This window comes from Crinia signifera, chromosome 4 (genome assembly GCF_055691185.1).
Source record: "Crinia signifera chromosome 4, ASM5569118v1, whole genome shotgun sequence".
In the NCBI taxonomy this organism is placed as follows: Eukaryota; Metazoa; Chordata; class Amphibia; order Anura; family Myobatrachidae; genus Crinia; species Crinia signifera.
The window spans coordinates 20,864,290-20,880,788 of record NC_139220.1 but is presented as its reverse complement, the minus strand read 5'-3'; the positions used below and the strand labels follow the sequence as shown (position 1 = coordinate 20,880,788).

At 34.9% G+C, this 16,499-nt stretch overlaps 1 protein-coding gene and 1 long non-coding RNA gene across 5 annotated transcripts in view; one reads left to right on the top strand and one right to left on the bottom strand.

Moving 5' to 3' along the window:
* Window positions 1-635: 635 nt before the first annotated feature.
* Window positions 636-16,499, bottom strand: part of LOC146073843 (uncharacterized) — a 49,788-nt gene continuing 33,924 nt past the window's right edge. For both annotated transcript variants that reach the window (XR_014473322.1, XR_014473321.1), the window contains exon 3: window positions 636-4,590. This is a non-coding gene — a long non-coding RNA (uncharacterized LOC146073843). The remainder of the gene's footprint in view (window positions 4,591-16,499) is intronic.
* The window catches only part of LOC146073839 (protocadherin alpha-C2-like), a 198,460-nt gene continuing 185,357 nt past the window's right edge, over window positions 3,397-16,499 (top strand). Inside the window, exon 1 of one of the 3 annotated variants that reach the window (XM_083181353.1) lies at window positions 3,397-5,861. In XM_083181353.1, the coding sequence (XP_083037479.1) occupies window positions 3,501-5,861 (2,361 nt within the window). In that variant the 5' untranslated portion in view covers window positions 3,397-3,500. Of the gene's footprint in view, window positions 5,862-10,259; window positions 12,742-16,499 lie in introns of those variants that run through there. The other 2 variants (XM_083181360.1, XM_083181352.1) reach the window with 2 other exon arrangements.

Sequence of the window (16,499 nt, the reverse complement as noted above, 5' to 3'; positions counted from 1 at the left end):
GTAAATTTCTCAAGTCATCCTGAATAACAATACCCAAAAGGATGTTGTCCATAATTTGCCTTATAATCTATATCTGGTTTTTTTTTACAGGACTAACATCATAGTAAATTCAAATACTGTAGTTCTTAATGAGATTTAAGTGGGGTAAATTTACTAGGATTGGAGTTCTATTGAAGAAGGAATTTGGCCCATAGAAACCAACCAACAAAAACTATATTTTCACTTCAATAACTCTTACATGGTCAGAGTAAAATGCACTTCAGCACATGAAGAATTTGGATTTTACAGTACAGGTTGAGTATCCCCTATCCGAAATGCTCGGGACCACGAGCATTCCGGATAGGGGAATTTTTCGGTTTTTGGAATATTTTTTTTTAGGCATACTTAGCTGTCCCCTGATGGTGTCCGGTGGTCCCTCGGCATCCACGCAGTCCCTGGGCGTCCACAGCAGGCCTCCGACATCTTCTCTGGGTCTCCAGTGGTCCCAGGAATGCATTGCGCGAGTGTGCGCGCGCACCAGTGACGTCACCGGCGAGCGCACACACTCGCACAATGTATTCCTACGACCGCTGGAGACCCTGGAGAAGATGCCGGAGGCCTGCTGTGGACGCCCGGGGACTTGGTAAGTATGAAAAGAGGGTTAGGGGGGGTTAAAAAAAAAAAAAAAAAATTCGAATGATTCCAAAAACCACGGTTTTTGGAATAATTCGGATAAGAGATGCACGGATACAGAATACTCAACCTGTATGTTATTTATGGAGTTGCCTAACAAGCACACAGTAGAGGAATTCATTAATACATTTGTAGGCAAAGTTAAGCTAAGTGGATATAATTTATGAATGATTTAGGTACATAAGGTTACAATTAACCCTTTGAGTGCCAACATCTCTGTGACAGATAGACAGCAAAATTTCTGCTTAAAATTTCTGCTAAATAAATTCAAATAAAAAATGTTGTGGCAAAATATATTCATTTCCTACAGTGAATAAGGCAACGTTACAGGTCATTATGATGAATAAAAGTGTTTGCTGGTTGAGTTTCACACCTATTTGGCCAAATTCACTTGGCACTCAAAGGGTTAAAAAATACTTGACTTCTGTTTTATTACAAAACTTCCAATTTTTTGGACTGTCCCGTGTATATTTTTTTAATTGTAATTAAACATATTGTGCTAGATTTACATGGGGCAGGATGTCATAATGTCCGAGTTCAGCGCCCATACAGGAAGCCAGACGAATTCATATGTTTATTTTAAACTCTCTGCAAATTGGGACACTGGCTATACTTGGACTATCCCGTTTTGAGATACAAGCTCGCCAACTCCCTACTACTGGATCCTCAGCATTACCCTTCTTGGGAAACCACTACCTGCAAATTTTGGATTACAAAATATCGCAACATCGTTGAGGACACTCCCTCCATTTGGAGAATACATTCATCCTCCAGTGACATTTCTCATTATCCGGCAAGGTCTATGAATTCCCTCATTCAATTGCAATGGATCTGATCAAGGAGAATTGAGCACAGTTTCTCAAGAAGACACAAACGGGACTGCATTTAATAATTATGTAACCTCTGATTGCCCCCTCTTATATCAAGTAATCTACTTGTTTAATTTAGTTGTCTTATTTTTATACCCTTTCATTATTTTGTTAATTTTATACAAATCAATGCATGTTTATACTTAACTCTAATAACCCAATTAACCAATTTGTAGCGCTCCACCACTCTTTTTACAGGGCAAAATCATGTCTTGTAAATAATTTCCCCTAAAAAAAATGGCCGAGTTCGGCCTGCAACCCGTATGCCCACTGATCTCGGATGCTAACAGTGATGTATCCTGACATTCATAGAGAAAGTTTCCAATGTAATTGTTTACTTAAAATGTTGTTTAACTGCAGTTACCAATCTTTAATTATGGAACTGGCAAATGATTAATAATTCTATTTTTGAATGAAAAAAGCTAGCCCAACATCCTACTGTATTTTTCTTAACCGTAAAAGTTGCAACTTTATTCCAATTCCCTTTTGTTAGAAGATACAGGGTAAATTCTAAGCATTCTATCATTTGAGCTATAGTAACGAGGAATTATTGACCTTATTCTCTATATAAATCAACCAATAAAACCACATAGTGTTTGACTGTTTTGGGGACTGGAGAAGACCAACTGTAATTTACCTCCTAAAAGTTATTTCATGTATATCACTCAGCTCAGTAATACAGATATTTTTGTGAATGTCAATCCCATATAACATTTTCTCTTTAAGGCTCTAAACTAGGCATGGCCAAACTATAGCCCTCCAACTGTTGTGAAACTACAAGTTCCATCATGCCTTGCCATAGTTTTGCTATTATGGAAAGTTAAAACTATGGTGAGGCATGCTGGGATGTGAAGTTTCACAACAGCTGCACAACAGCTGGAGGGCCAACAGCTCTACACAGAATACACTAAACTGCACTTCTATCATATTTCACATACAGTATGTATAGAGAAATCAGTTTCAACTTAATTTTATTTTCTTGGAAGGAGAAACACATAGGTCCTGGGACATTAATTGAGGAAAGAAAATGAAATAATATTTCTTGGGTAAGAGTACTGTAGAATAGAATGAGGTACAACGTACTGTAAACCAAGTAGTAGCTCTTTGCACCACTTTAGCCGTTATGGTTCTGTTTGTGTGAAGTTTGTTTTCAAACTGACCAGTTCCGATATAGTTGTAAAAACCTTAAAGAAACAGTAACTGAATTCTGCAGACTAATGTCAAGATCTTTATAAAAAATAATTGGAAAATGATTCATGAATAAAAATGAAGATCTTGACACCAAGTCCCACAGTAAACTTTAAAAAAACAAAAAACAAAAACAATCAAATTTCCAAGAAGTAATAGAGATGAGCTTTAATATGCCTAATTTAACAAATCAATATATGTATTTCATTTATGTATATTTATTTAATCAAAATAATTCTACTAATAAGTGCACTTAGAGAATCAACAAATGTAAAAATTTATGCATAAAGCTCTATAAATGTACATTAACATCCTGCAGAAATTGGTACTCACTTACAGTACTTTACCATCCATTATATTTGTCCATATTCATACTATATTTATAATACATAACAGATATCTACAGTATACACTGTAATTAAAAATGATAATTTGTTAGCATGCTATATTTAATAAATCACAAAATTTATCACAAGATTTAATAAATCACAAAAATTAAGTGTTATGTATTGTCAATTGAAAACATTAAAATATGAAAAAAAAACATGTTGTGTGATCAAGTTGCAATATTGAAATCAGACACTAGATGACACTACACACCAATTTATAGCATCAAGAGGAAATACATTTCTCCTTTTTTACCAGCTGATCGCTTTATTGTCTGAGTTTCGGCCATGATAGATTTTTTTCCCCATATTGTGGATCTTCATTCAGCGTGAGTGCCTTATTTGCTGGAGGAATTTTCACCTTCATCCTCAGTAAATTTAAGAAATGCTCAATCATCATTTGGATTATCAGCTAAGGAGAAGGTTGGTCCATTTCTTATTGCTACAAATGTCCTGGGATGTGGTCCTGAGTCAGCTGCATTATATCATTCCCGAGGAATCCAAGCACGGCACCTTTGTTGGGAGAATTGCTCAGGATCTTGGACTGGAGATAGGTGAGATTAATTCCAGAATGTTACGTATTGTGTCTAGAGATGAGAAGGAATATTTCCAGGTTAATCTCCAGAATGGGATCTTGTTTGTTAAAGAGACAATAGACAGAGAACTGCTGTGTCCAGATTCACCGTTCTGTATTATTCCCCTGCAAGTTATTGTAGACAAGCCTGTGCAGATGTATCGTGTCGATGTAGAAATAGAAGACATTAATGACAATAGCCCGGATTTCTCTACAACAGTGTACAACATAGTGATTTCAGAAGTCAGACCAGCAGGATCTCAGTTCCCACTGAAAGGAGCTGTTGACCCAGATCTGGGAACAAATTCTATTACGAATTATGAAATAAGCACAAGTGACTATTTTACATTAGATTTTCAAAAATACATGAACCAAATCAGATCATTAGAACTTGTGCTTAAAAAGTCACTAGACAGAGAAAAGCAGTCAGTTCACAATCTTACACTTACCGCTTATGATGGAGGCAAGCCGAGATTAAGTGGTACAACTCTAATTGTGATAACAGTGGAAGATTTTAATGATAATACCCCTTTGTTTGATCAGCCATTTTACCAGTGCAGTGTAACTGAAAATGCTGCTAAAGGGACTTTAGTGTTTAAGTTAAATGCTACAGATTTGGATCATGGGAAAAATGGAGAAATATTGTATGAATTTAACAACATGGTGATGGAAGAAGTGACTAGAATTTTTAGTCTTAATATACTAACTGGCGAAATCAGAGTGGAAGGTGACATTGACTATGAAAAGAATAAAATGTATGAAATTCAAGTTGACGCTGTCGATAAAGGTGATCACCCAATGGTTGGACATTGTAAACTTCTAGTGTCTGTTGTGGATGTCAACGACAATCCTCCTGAAATGTTAGTAACATCACTTTCAGTTCCTGTTCCGGAAGATTCACCTAAGGGAACAACAGTTGCTATTATCAGTATACATGATAAGGATTCAGGGTCAAATGGAAAAGTTAATTGCCAAATATCTGAACATACACCCTTCAAGATAAATCCAGCTTTTTTGGGGGATTTTTCTTTGACTGTGAATGGACCATTAGATCGAGAAGTGAAAGATAAATATGAAGTTGTTATTACTGCTAAAGATGAAGGTTATCCATCTCTGTCAGTTTCAAAAACTATACGAGTTGATTTAAGTGATGTGAATGACAATGCCCCTCAATTTATGCAACCCGTTGATACAATATTCATCAAGGAAAATAACCCACCAGGTTCCCATGTCTACACAGTATCAGCCTCTGACCCAGATATTGATCAGAATTCCTTTATTTCATACTCAATAAGTGACAGCACAATTGATGGGATTCTCATATCTTCTTTTATCTCAATCAATCCGGAGAATGGCAAGGTATTTGCTTTAGTATCGTTTGACCATGAACAAGTGGCATTTTTCAAATGTCACATTAAAGCTACGGATGCCGGTCTACCGCCACTTAGTTCTAACCTTACATTAAATATATTCATTAATGATATAAATGATAATGCACCAACTTTTCCCCAACTTTACTCTGCAGTGACAGTTAAAACGCCAAAGTCTGCCCAACCAGGGCAACTAGTGACTAAAGTGAGAGCAGTAGATCCAGATTCTGGATACAACGCTTGGATGTCTTATAATTTTCAGGACTCTGCAGTAAAAACTCCATTTGTCATTTCCAAACAGACTGGAGAAATAAGTTTAAAACGCCCATTTACAGAGTCTGATAATGACGAATACAGGCTACTCGTAGTGGCTCAGGACCATGGAGATCCAATCATGACATCAGTGACACAAATTGTCATCTCCTTGGTGGAAGCTGGAGAGGAAATTAAATTTGATAATCATGCTTCCAGAGGGGACATTGAAGAGTTCTCTGAAACAAATGTTTATTTAGTAGTTGCTATCTGCATTATCTCAAGTATATTCCTTATCACTCTAATTGCCTTCACTGTCATAAAATGGCAAAAATACAGAGATGAGGTCAATGAACTAAAGGAAAGTTACAAGATCTGTTCCAACACCGGAGGTAGTTGGATGTATTCTCAACAAACCCAATATAGAGTATGTTCTAATTCACTCCAGAACAAGAATGACTTAATAGTCTTCACTCCGAATAGTTCACATACTACCAGCAATGAAGAGCATGCAAACCAACAAGCATTCTTGCAAAATTCTTCTTACAAGGTAAGGTAGCTTATAGTAATTATATTGCTAATAATTTTAAGCACAAATGTTTTATTTAAAAATTATTTAATTTAAAAAAAAAATGATTTTTCCCTTTAAGAAGAGATCATTTCAGATAATTGAAGTAGATATAACTGTATTGGTGAACACTTTATTTTAGAAAATGGTCCAATCTGTAATTTTACATTTTGTGAGCTATTTTGCTGTTTGTATAACTTGTATTACTGCAAAATTGTGCAATCTTAATTTTTCTCACATTCACCAGACTACTATTTTGTTGTTTGATGTCGTTTTGAATTAGTATTTTTTCTTTTATATATATATATATCCAATGTCAGTGATGGGACAGCACTCCAATCCTCGGTAGTAACTTTGCTCCGGTGCCCGCCAGAAGACCGACAAGGTCCCCCAATACAGCAATGAATTTCGGCGGCACCTGGAGTCGAAAATAAAGAGTCTTAAGCAGTTTGGTGATCACCAAACTGCTTAAGACTCTTTATTTTCGGCTCCAGGTGCCGCCGAAATTCGTTGCTATATATATATATATATATATATATATATATATACACACACATATATGTCCTTGTATTGACAGCATATTAGCATACAATATTTTAATTTCTGAGCATTACAAGGGTTGTTTGATAAGTGTGGTAAAAAAAAACAGGTAAAACTCATTTTTTTTAAGATCATATTTATTTCTTGACATAGTGGACATAGTCTCCCTCGAAGGCAATACACTGGTTCCAGTAATTTTCCAATTTTCCGTGACTGTAAAAACAGAATTTCTCAAACCTTCCAAAATACTCATTGCTGGTAATACCATGAGAATTTCTTCAGACTGAGACAGATTTTCAAATTTGGAAACAGGAAGAAGCTGCTCCGGGTTAAATTTAGTAAATAGGTGGATGAGGAAAAAATTCTAATTTTTGTTCATTTTTGTGGGAACTGCTAAACTGTTCACTTCAAACAACTACCACAAGTGAATATTGCTGCAATTTGACCTGGGTAGGGGGGAGAGGGTCAGAAGAGTGTAAATTTCCAAACATCACATTACCTAAGGGTAGTGTCGTGCCATCTCTTAGAAATGTATAATACATTAAATTACCCTCATATATAAGGTAATTTAATTTTCAAAATACAGATTTATACAGAATTACTTATAATTTCACTATAACTTTTACCATACCATGTAAGATGATAGGTATGCAGTAATTTTTATTTTTTATACTTAAACAAGTTTTACATTTAAAATTGTGTGTGTTTACCTTTTTTAACTATTTTTGATCTTACTTTTTGATTTATCCCACCCCCAACCACACAAACAATATAGCAGTAATAATGTAATGTCATGGATACAGGTTTGGTGCACTGCCTTTGATAGTAACAGGGCATATGTTTAAGGTGGTATGTGATCCGTCCACCAAATGCAGTGCCCCAAATATGTATCCATGACATGAAGTTATCACCATATACCACATCAAGTTGGTGATCAATTTCAGCTGTCTTTGTGCCCATGAGATGCAGAAGCCTGATCTTATAACTAATTGGGACAATATGAATGATATGGGCCGCATTCTAATGGCAATGGGGGGAAGGAGTGATCTACCTGCTCTAGCAGAAAATTAGAAATATATATATATATATATATATATATATATATATATATATATATATATGCAGTGGGGCAAAAAGTGATTGGACAGCCACTGATTGTGCAAGTTGACCCACTTAAAAAGATGAGAGGGGTCTGTGATTTCCATCATATGTACACTTTAACTGTGAGACATATAATGTGGAAAAAAATAGGAAATCACATTGTATGATTTTTAAACAATGTATTTGGATATTCTTGCAGAAAATAAATATTTGGACAATCAAAAAGTTAAACTCAATACTTTGTAATATAACCTTGGTTGGCAATTACAAAGTTCAACCAGTTCTTGACCAGGTTTGCACAGGTATATTAGCCAACTCTTCCATGCAGATCTTATTGAGATCTGTCATGCTTTGGGGCTGTCGTCTGATAACATGGACTTTCAACTCCCTACACAGATTTTAATTTAGGTTTAGGTCTGGAGACTTGCTAGGCCACTCCAGGACCTAGAAATGTTTCTTTCGGAGCCACTTATTAATTGCCCGGGTGGTGTGTTTGAGGTCATTGTCATGCTGGAAGACCCAGCCACGTTCCATCTTCAATGCTCTGACTGAGGGAAGGAGGTATTTGGCCAAAATCTCATGATACATGGCCCCATTCATCCTCTCCTTAGTACGGATCAGTTGTCCTGTCTCCTTTGCAAAAAAGCAGCCCCAAAGTATGGTATTTCCACCCCATGCTTCACAGTGGGATGGTGTTTTTGTGATGGCACTCATCATTCTTCTCTCTGAGTGGAGTTTATGCCAAAAAGTTATATTTTGCTCTCATATCACCACATTACATTCTCCCAATCCTCCTCTGGATCATCCAGATGGTCACTGGCAAACCTTAGACAGGCCTGGACATGTGCTGGCTTAAGCAAGGGGACCGTTCAGGTGCTGCAGGATTTGAATCCATGATGACGTAGTGTGATACTAATGGTAACCTTTGTGACTATGGTCATTGATACCCCATGAGGTGAGATTGAGCCGCAGGTCGAGGGAAATTGTCAGGGATTTTGTATTTTGTTATTTCCAATTTTTTTCCCCACATACTTTCACAGAGATATATATATAAACTGGAAGATGGCCGACACTCCAAGGCTCAGGATAGTGTTAGTGGCACCAGATGCCTTCCCTTGGAAGACAGGATAAGTCCCCAATATGTATCGTGGTCGTGGGGCGGCACTCCGGCGACTTTGAAGTAACAGAGACAAATGCCTGAAAACGCTTGAACTAAGCAGGCATTTGTCTCTGTTATTTCAAAGTTGCCGGACTGCCGCCCCACGACCACGAGATATATATATATATATCACAGGAAGAGGAGAGGATGCTGCACTAGTGGTGGTGGTGGTGGTGGGGGGGCGCGGAAGCTATAGCAGAGACAAAAGAGATATGAAGAATGTTGCAGAGACACAGAGGAACAGAACAGGGGATCTTCTATTGCATTCTAGAAGGGGTACTACTATTGTGCTGCATAATGTGTTGTAAGGGCTTCTACTATTTTGTAACATCATTTAAAAAGGGAATTACTGTGAACAAAGGACAATACTGTGTGGTATAATGTGTTATCGGGGGAATTACTATGTGCAGCATAATGTGCAAGGGTCATTACTGCGTGGCATAATGTGAATAGCATGTGTGTGGCATAATTTAAATGTGGTGTGTGGCATAATGTAAACGGGTTATACTGTGTGGCATAACATGAATGAGCTCGGGATGCGGTCAATATGCAGAAGGGCACTACTATGTAGCATCATTTGTAATGGGGGTACTATGATGTGGTCACCCTTTTTTTCTACAAGACAACATCTTTGTTCATCATTTACTTATTTCAATTATGGAGAGGGGCACCAATGCTCTTTATGTACACTGTAACATATGAAAAATACTTTGGCAAAAAAAATATTTATTTTATTCCCTAATATTATCCATTTTTAGACTACTGCTAGGCTTGGCAAGGTTCTTAGTCATATACTAATACAATGTAGGGCTATACTGTATATTTTGTATTTTATTATAAGTTTGTTGTAAGTTAATACAGCATAATAATAATAACAACGTAATGTGCATAAATTATTAATAGAACGTATTATTACATTTTATTAAACTTTTTTATATTCACAAATACCCTATAATACCTCTGCATATAGTAACACACAAACAAACACACACACACACACACACACACACACACACACACACACACACACACACACATATATATAGTGGATAATTATAAAAGTACATTTTTTATTTAAAAGTATAGCTAAAGATTTCTTATTTAGTTCATGTATTCTAACACGCAATTGTTTATTATACAAATCCATAAAACAATTATAATAACAATAATAATAATTGTATCATTACAAAATATACATGTGTTTGTAACACAAGCTATTTATAGTGATGTAAACTTGTCATATTCCACCTGTTAGTGTGCTATTTTTGCAACATATGTTGATTTTAGAGGAGATCTAAATTAAGTACTCTAATACTGTATATCACTGAAATGAAATATGATAAGTACTATACAAAATTAAACATAAGGTTTTCATTATATTCTCTGTTTAACAGTTTAAAAATCTATGTTTTTAAAAAACAAAAATGCTCTGGAGATTTTAAATACAGCTTTAACTGTACTTTAGATTTCAATGTTCACATAAAATGCAGTATTTTAATCTAGCACTAGATGTCACTCCACACCAACATATCGCAGCAGCCTGGCAAAAGGAAGCTATTTCTCCACTGTTACCAGCTCAACATTTTGTTGAAGGGATATCGGCCATCATACTACTCCATTTCTGTCTGCTGGATCTTCATGCAATGTGAATGCCTTATTTATTGGAAAAATTACCACTTTCAACCTCAGTGAATTTAGGAAATGGTCAGTCTAAGGCACGATTCTCAAGTAAGAGGAAGGCTGGTCCTTTTTTTATTGCTGCAAATGTCCTGGGATGTGGTTCTGAGTCAGCTGCATTATATCATCCCCGAGGAATCCAAGCACGGCACCTTTGTTGGAAGAATTGCTCAGGATCTTGGACTGGAGATAGGTGAGATTAATTCCAGAATGTTACGTATTGTGTCTAGAGATGAGAAGGAATATTTCCAGGTTAATCTGCAGAATGGGATCTTGTTTGTTAAAGAAACAATAGACAGAGAAACATTGTGTCCAAATACACACTTCTGTGTTATTCCTCTGCAGGTGATTGTAGATAAGCCTGTGCAGATGTATCGTGTTGATGTAGAAATAGAAGACATAAATGACAATAGCCCGGCTTTCTCCTCCAGAGTGTACAATCTTGTGATTTCAGAGCTCAGACCTGCAGGATCACATTTTCCATTAAAGGGAGCTGTTGATCCAGATCTAGGAACAAATTCTGTCATGAACTATGAGCTCAGTGCAAGTGATTATTTTGTATTGGATTTTCAAAAATATTTAAATCAAATCAGATCTTTAGAACTTGTGCTGAAGAAATCTCTCGACAGAGAAAAACAGTCAGTTCACAATCTTACTCTTACAGCCTATGACGGAGGTAAGCCAAGATTAAGTGGTACAAGTCAAGTTGTAATTAATGTGGAAGATGTTAATGATAATTCTCCGTCATTTGATCAGCCATTTTACCAGTGCAGTGTGGCAGAAAATGCTGCCAAAGGAACTCTAATATTTAAATTACATGCTACAGATTTGGATGAAGGAAAGAATGGGGAAATATTTTATGAATTTAGCAACATGGGCATGGAGGAAGTGAGCAAAGTCTTCAGTCTAGATAAACAGACAGGAGAAATTAAAGTAAAAGGTGAAGTGGACTATGAAAATTTGAATTTGTATGAAATTCAGGTTGATGCTATTGATAATGGAGAACATTCAATGGTTGGACATTGCAAAGTACTAGTGACTGTTGTAGATGTTAATGACAACCCTCCTGAGATGACAGTGACATCACTATCAGTTCCTGTTCCGGAGGACTCACCACAAGGAACAACAGTTGCAATTATCAGTGTACATGACAAGGATTCCGGATTAAATGGTAAAGTAAATTGTCACCTTTCTGGATACACACCCTTCAAGATAAATCCAGCTTTCATGGGAGATTTTGCTTTGACTGTAAATGGGCCATTGGATCGAGAAGTTCAAGATGAATATGAAGTTGTCATAACTGCAAAAGATGAAGGTTCTCCATCCCTTTCAGTTTCAAAAACTCTTAATATAGTTTTAAGTGATGTTAATGACAATGCCCCCAATTTCCAACAGCCTGTTGACACAATATTTATCAGGGAAAACAATCCACCGGGTTCTCATATTTATACAGCATCAGCCTCTGACCCAGATATTGGCCAGAATTCATTCATCACATACTCAATCAGTGACAGCACAATTGATGGGATCTCTATATCTTCTTACATTTCCATCAATCCAGAGAATGGCAAAGTGTTTGCTTTGATATCATTTGACCATGAACAAGTTAGTTTTTTCAGATGTCATTTAAAAGCTACAGATGCTGGACTACCTCCACTCTCTTCTAATCTTACAATAAATATTTTTATTGATGATATTAATGACAATGCACCTACCTTTGCCCCACTTTACTCTGCGGTGACACTTAAAACTCCAAGGTCTGCCCAGCCAGGATATCTGGTGACCAAAATGAGTGCTGTAGATCTAGATTCTGGATACAATGCCTTAATGACCTATAATTTTAAGGATCTTGCTGGCAAATCACCATTTGTGATATCGCAGCAAACCGGAGAAATTAGTTTAAAACGTCCACTTGTAGAGTCAGATAATGAAGAATATAGGTTGCAAGTGGTGGCTCAGGACCACGGAGAACCAATTATGACTGCAATTACACAAATCATCATCTCCTTGGTGGAATCTGGAGAGGAAGTTAAGTTGAATCATCAAGAGTCCAAACAAAATGATGATGGATTTTCAGACACAAATGTTTACTTGGTTGTTGCCATCTGCATCATTTCCAGTATATTTCTTATTACACTTATTGCTTTTACAGTTTTAAAATGGCAAAGGTATAGAGAGGAGGTTGATGAACTGAAGGAAAATTACAAGATCTGTTCAAACACTGGTGGAAGCTGGTTGTATTCCCAACAAACCCAATATCGAATGTGTTCAAATTCAATGCAAGCCAAAAATGACTTAATTGTCTTTACTCCAAATAACTCTCAATCTCCTGGAAATGAAGAACATGCAAACCAACTAGCAGCCATGTTGAATTCTTCATATAAGGTAAGATCATTAAAAATACACTATTGTAAATTGTGAATAAAATATTAATAATGATATTGTATTTATATTCCTGAATTTAAAAAAAATTACTACTAAATTATAATAGTTTATATGATAAATCATTACCATAACACAAAGTATACAGTAAAATATACTAATATATAATCCTTAGATTAAAAACATAGATGAGTGGTATGTAGGGACATATTGAATAAGTCAAAGAAATGTAGTTCATGCTGTACAGTAGTTCGTGTTCATGCTTTTTCAAATCTTTAAACGTAACAAAATAAAGGGGAATATTAAAAGGTTTAACCACCTACTTTTTGTTGCACATGAACATTTTATGATATTGTACATTTCTTTTTACTCTATAGCCTGTATTGCTATGCCAATATAAACAACAAAAACAATAAAAAATAGGAGTGTTACACAGGTTTTCTTAGGCAAAATAGTCTTCGGTACAATAGCAGTAACTAATATGTTTTCATTGCATAGAAATTAGAGTAGAATCACATATTTTATTTCTAGAAGGTGATTTTTTACGACAATCCCTTTATCTCCCTTCATACTTAACCATAAATTATAAATGAGGTACCATTTTAAAGATTAAGTTCTTCGCTTCTGATGAATTGTTCATTAAGAATTGCACATTGTATTGTTTATTTAAAAATCAAAGTTAAAATGTTAATTTGGGCCCTACATTCTTTCCCTGGATGCGTCGATGTGGCACAGCTAAGATGATCAGTTTTGCTTGGGTACTCGAAATGGCTACAAATGAACTGGTTCTTCTTTCTTTCTACTACAAACCCCCAACCTCCCTGTAAAATGAATCGTATTTTATGTGCATGCAACATTTTCGCACGGGCCACCTAGTACAATTCTATTTGTCCTGTTATGTAGTTTTGATCTGCCCAACTTATTACAAAATAAATGTTGTATATTTTTGCCAGACAGGAAGAAAAGTCAAAATTTTAAAACATTTTATTATATAAATGAAAGCATCTTAGTTTTTTCTAAATATTATTGTAAGCTTTCTCATTGTAATATTATTTTTTTTCTTCTAACTCATATTTTAGGAGCATTGAATTCAGAAATGATATACACACTAGGGGGCACATTTACTAAGATGGAAGGTCTAATGAGGATGGTATGTTTCCCATAGCAACCAACAGATTCTATCTATTATCTTTTAGAAGGCGCTAAATAACTAAGTAGAATCTGTTTGGTTGCTATGGGCAACATCCCATCTTTATTAGAACTGACATCTTAGTAAATTTACCACTAGGTGTATAAACAAACATCTGTTGCATTTGCATAAATGTTAAATTTGGAAACTGATATAGGAACCTAAATAACGTACGTTAGTGGATTTAGAGGTTGATGTGTCAAGCAGTAAATCAGTGGAGAAGTTGGAAGTAGCAACCAATAAGTTTCTACTTATCTTTTAAAATGTACTTGATAACTGCTACAGTACTTCAAAGATGATTGCTATGTGTCACTTTTCCATTATTTCACTAATTGATACATTAACCTCTTAGGAGTGATAAATAAAAAAGTATTAGAAAACTATAAATATTTATTAATATCCAGTTGCAAAATATGATTACAGAGATCTTTGGATGCTTAGCCGTTTAAGTTCCGATGATTGTTTTGAAAGTTATTCCTCTTTAGATGACATCGAATCACTACTAGTAGCTATTCCAGAGGACCCTAAACAACATTTAAATTGAATCAAAAGAATGGGAAAGCATTTGATTTTCATTAAGAATTTTGTTTTAAATGAGCAAAATCTAAGAAAATGCCAATATTGTCACATAAGCCAGATGCTAAAAATGTAGCCATATTATATATTACATTTGACCAATATTATCTATTAAATTAAATATCATTGTGAGTTTATTGTAGGCAGCCCAGTCACTTTAGGCATGTATGAAAATGATACGTGTCCTATTATTGATACACATGCATGTTTTACACAAAAATTTGTAAAGTGAATGCTATTGCTTAATATGAAACAACAAAAACATTCTTTCCTAACATCAAAATGAGACACAATGCTAGAATTTTTTGATACCCTACATTATAACATCTTTCGGCAAACTTACAGAAGAAAATATGCAGTAAAAAGTATGTTTTAGATTTTGGACACCTTTTTTGAAATTGCACAGATCGAATAGTTTTTCCCACTTAAAAAGGGATGGAATATTAAAGGAAGAGACATGGAAAGTATATATATTGTTCTAATAAATGTATAAAATTTTTAAATGTATAATGTATTTTAAGAAAAGATCAACTATAACCAATAAAATAACACAATATGATTAAAAACAAGACAAACAATTCATAATTGTATTTTAATAGGAAGACTCAAGAAATTAGAAAGAGAGTAGGGTAAAGAATAAATAAGATGAATTGAAGTTAAGAGGTGAATGAGCAAAATTTTAATCTAGATGGCATGTAAAGTAAATTTTGAATATTAAGGGAATAGCAGAATACACGTGCAAAAATAAGGTAAACACAGTGTGTCACAGTTAACTCTTTTTACCAGCTATTTACTAGTGTGTATTTCTATGTCCTCATGATAATTGTGCTTATTACTGTTGGGACTACCAGTTGAGCAAGTCATTTGTATTACTTTATTTAATTTACTTTATCACCATGTGGTCATCTTAATTCAAATAATGAAAGACTAATATAATTAATTACTCAATATGATAATGCATCTCTAATATCCTTAAAAGTTACAGTAGGAATCCTGGAGTAGCATTGTGAACCAATATACGAGCAAAGCTTTAATTCACTAAAATCCAAAAATGTGTAATAATATACACTAGTACAGTATATTCCATACAATACACAAATATTACTAACAATCATAGGTGTGCGCACAATGAGTGTTAGGGGTGCACAGGCACCCCCAAATGCTGTGCCCACCCTTATGAACAACTCCCTGCCGCTAGCAATACAGCAATACCTTTTACCAAAGTCTTTTGCTTTTTAGACCTGTATTCCATTAAAATGAGTGCCCATCAATCAATTGTGTGTTTTGCATTGTTAATTGTACTAGACCGTTGTCATATAACTACATACCTGCATAATCCATATAGTTTTTTTTTACTTTATATGCATGTACTGTTATACAGAGTAATAAGAATATTAAAACTGAAATAGGCCGGAGATTATGTTCTAGCTGAGAGACATTTTATATTAATGAAATGGGCTGCGCACGCCTATGCTAACAATGCAATTATAACATGAAAACTCTTTAAAAAATTATTTACAGAAAAATATTATTAACAGAAATATAGAAATAGCTAGACTCTGCGGTATATTTTATTTTTATCCTTATCTTTTATCCATTGGATAAATGTGTCATGTAATGTAGTTTAAACCATTTAGATGTCATTTTTAATGACATTAACTCTTCAAATGGAAACATTTTTATATAAGCATGGAGGTAAATTTTTGACATTTATCTATATTTCTGTGAAAGAGAAAACTGTGATTCTGCAAAATATCGTCCCTTAATTACACATAACTGAAACTAAAGAATCTGCTATGGATGTGGCAAAAATATAAACTTGCAAACCAGAGGATGTTAAGTAGCATTTGGCCCTACTAAATTACATCCTGATTTTTGGACCTGCCAGAGAATCTCACAAACTCTTTGGAAACTGAAGTCATCTTACTTACTTTGTTCTGTATTTTCTACTTGATAGTATTCACATTTATTCCAGGACAAAAAAAATAATATTGCT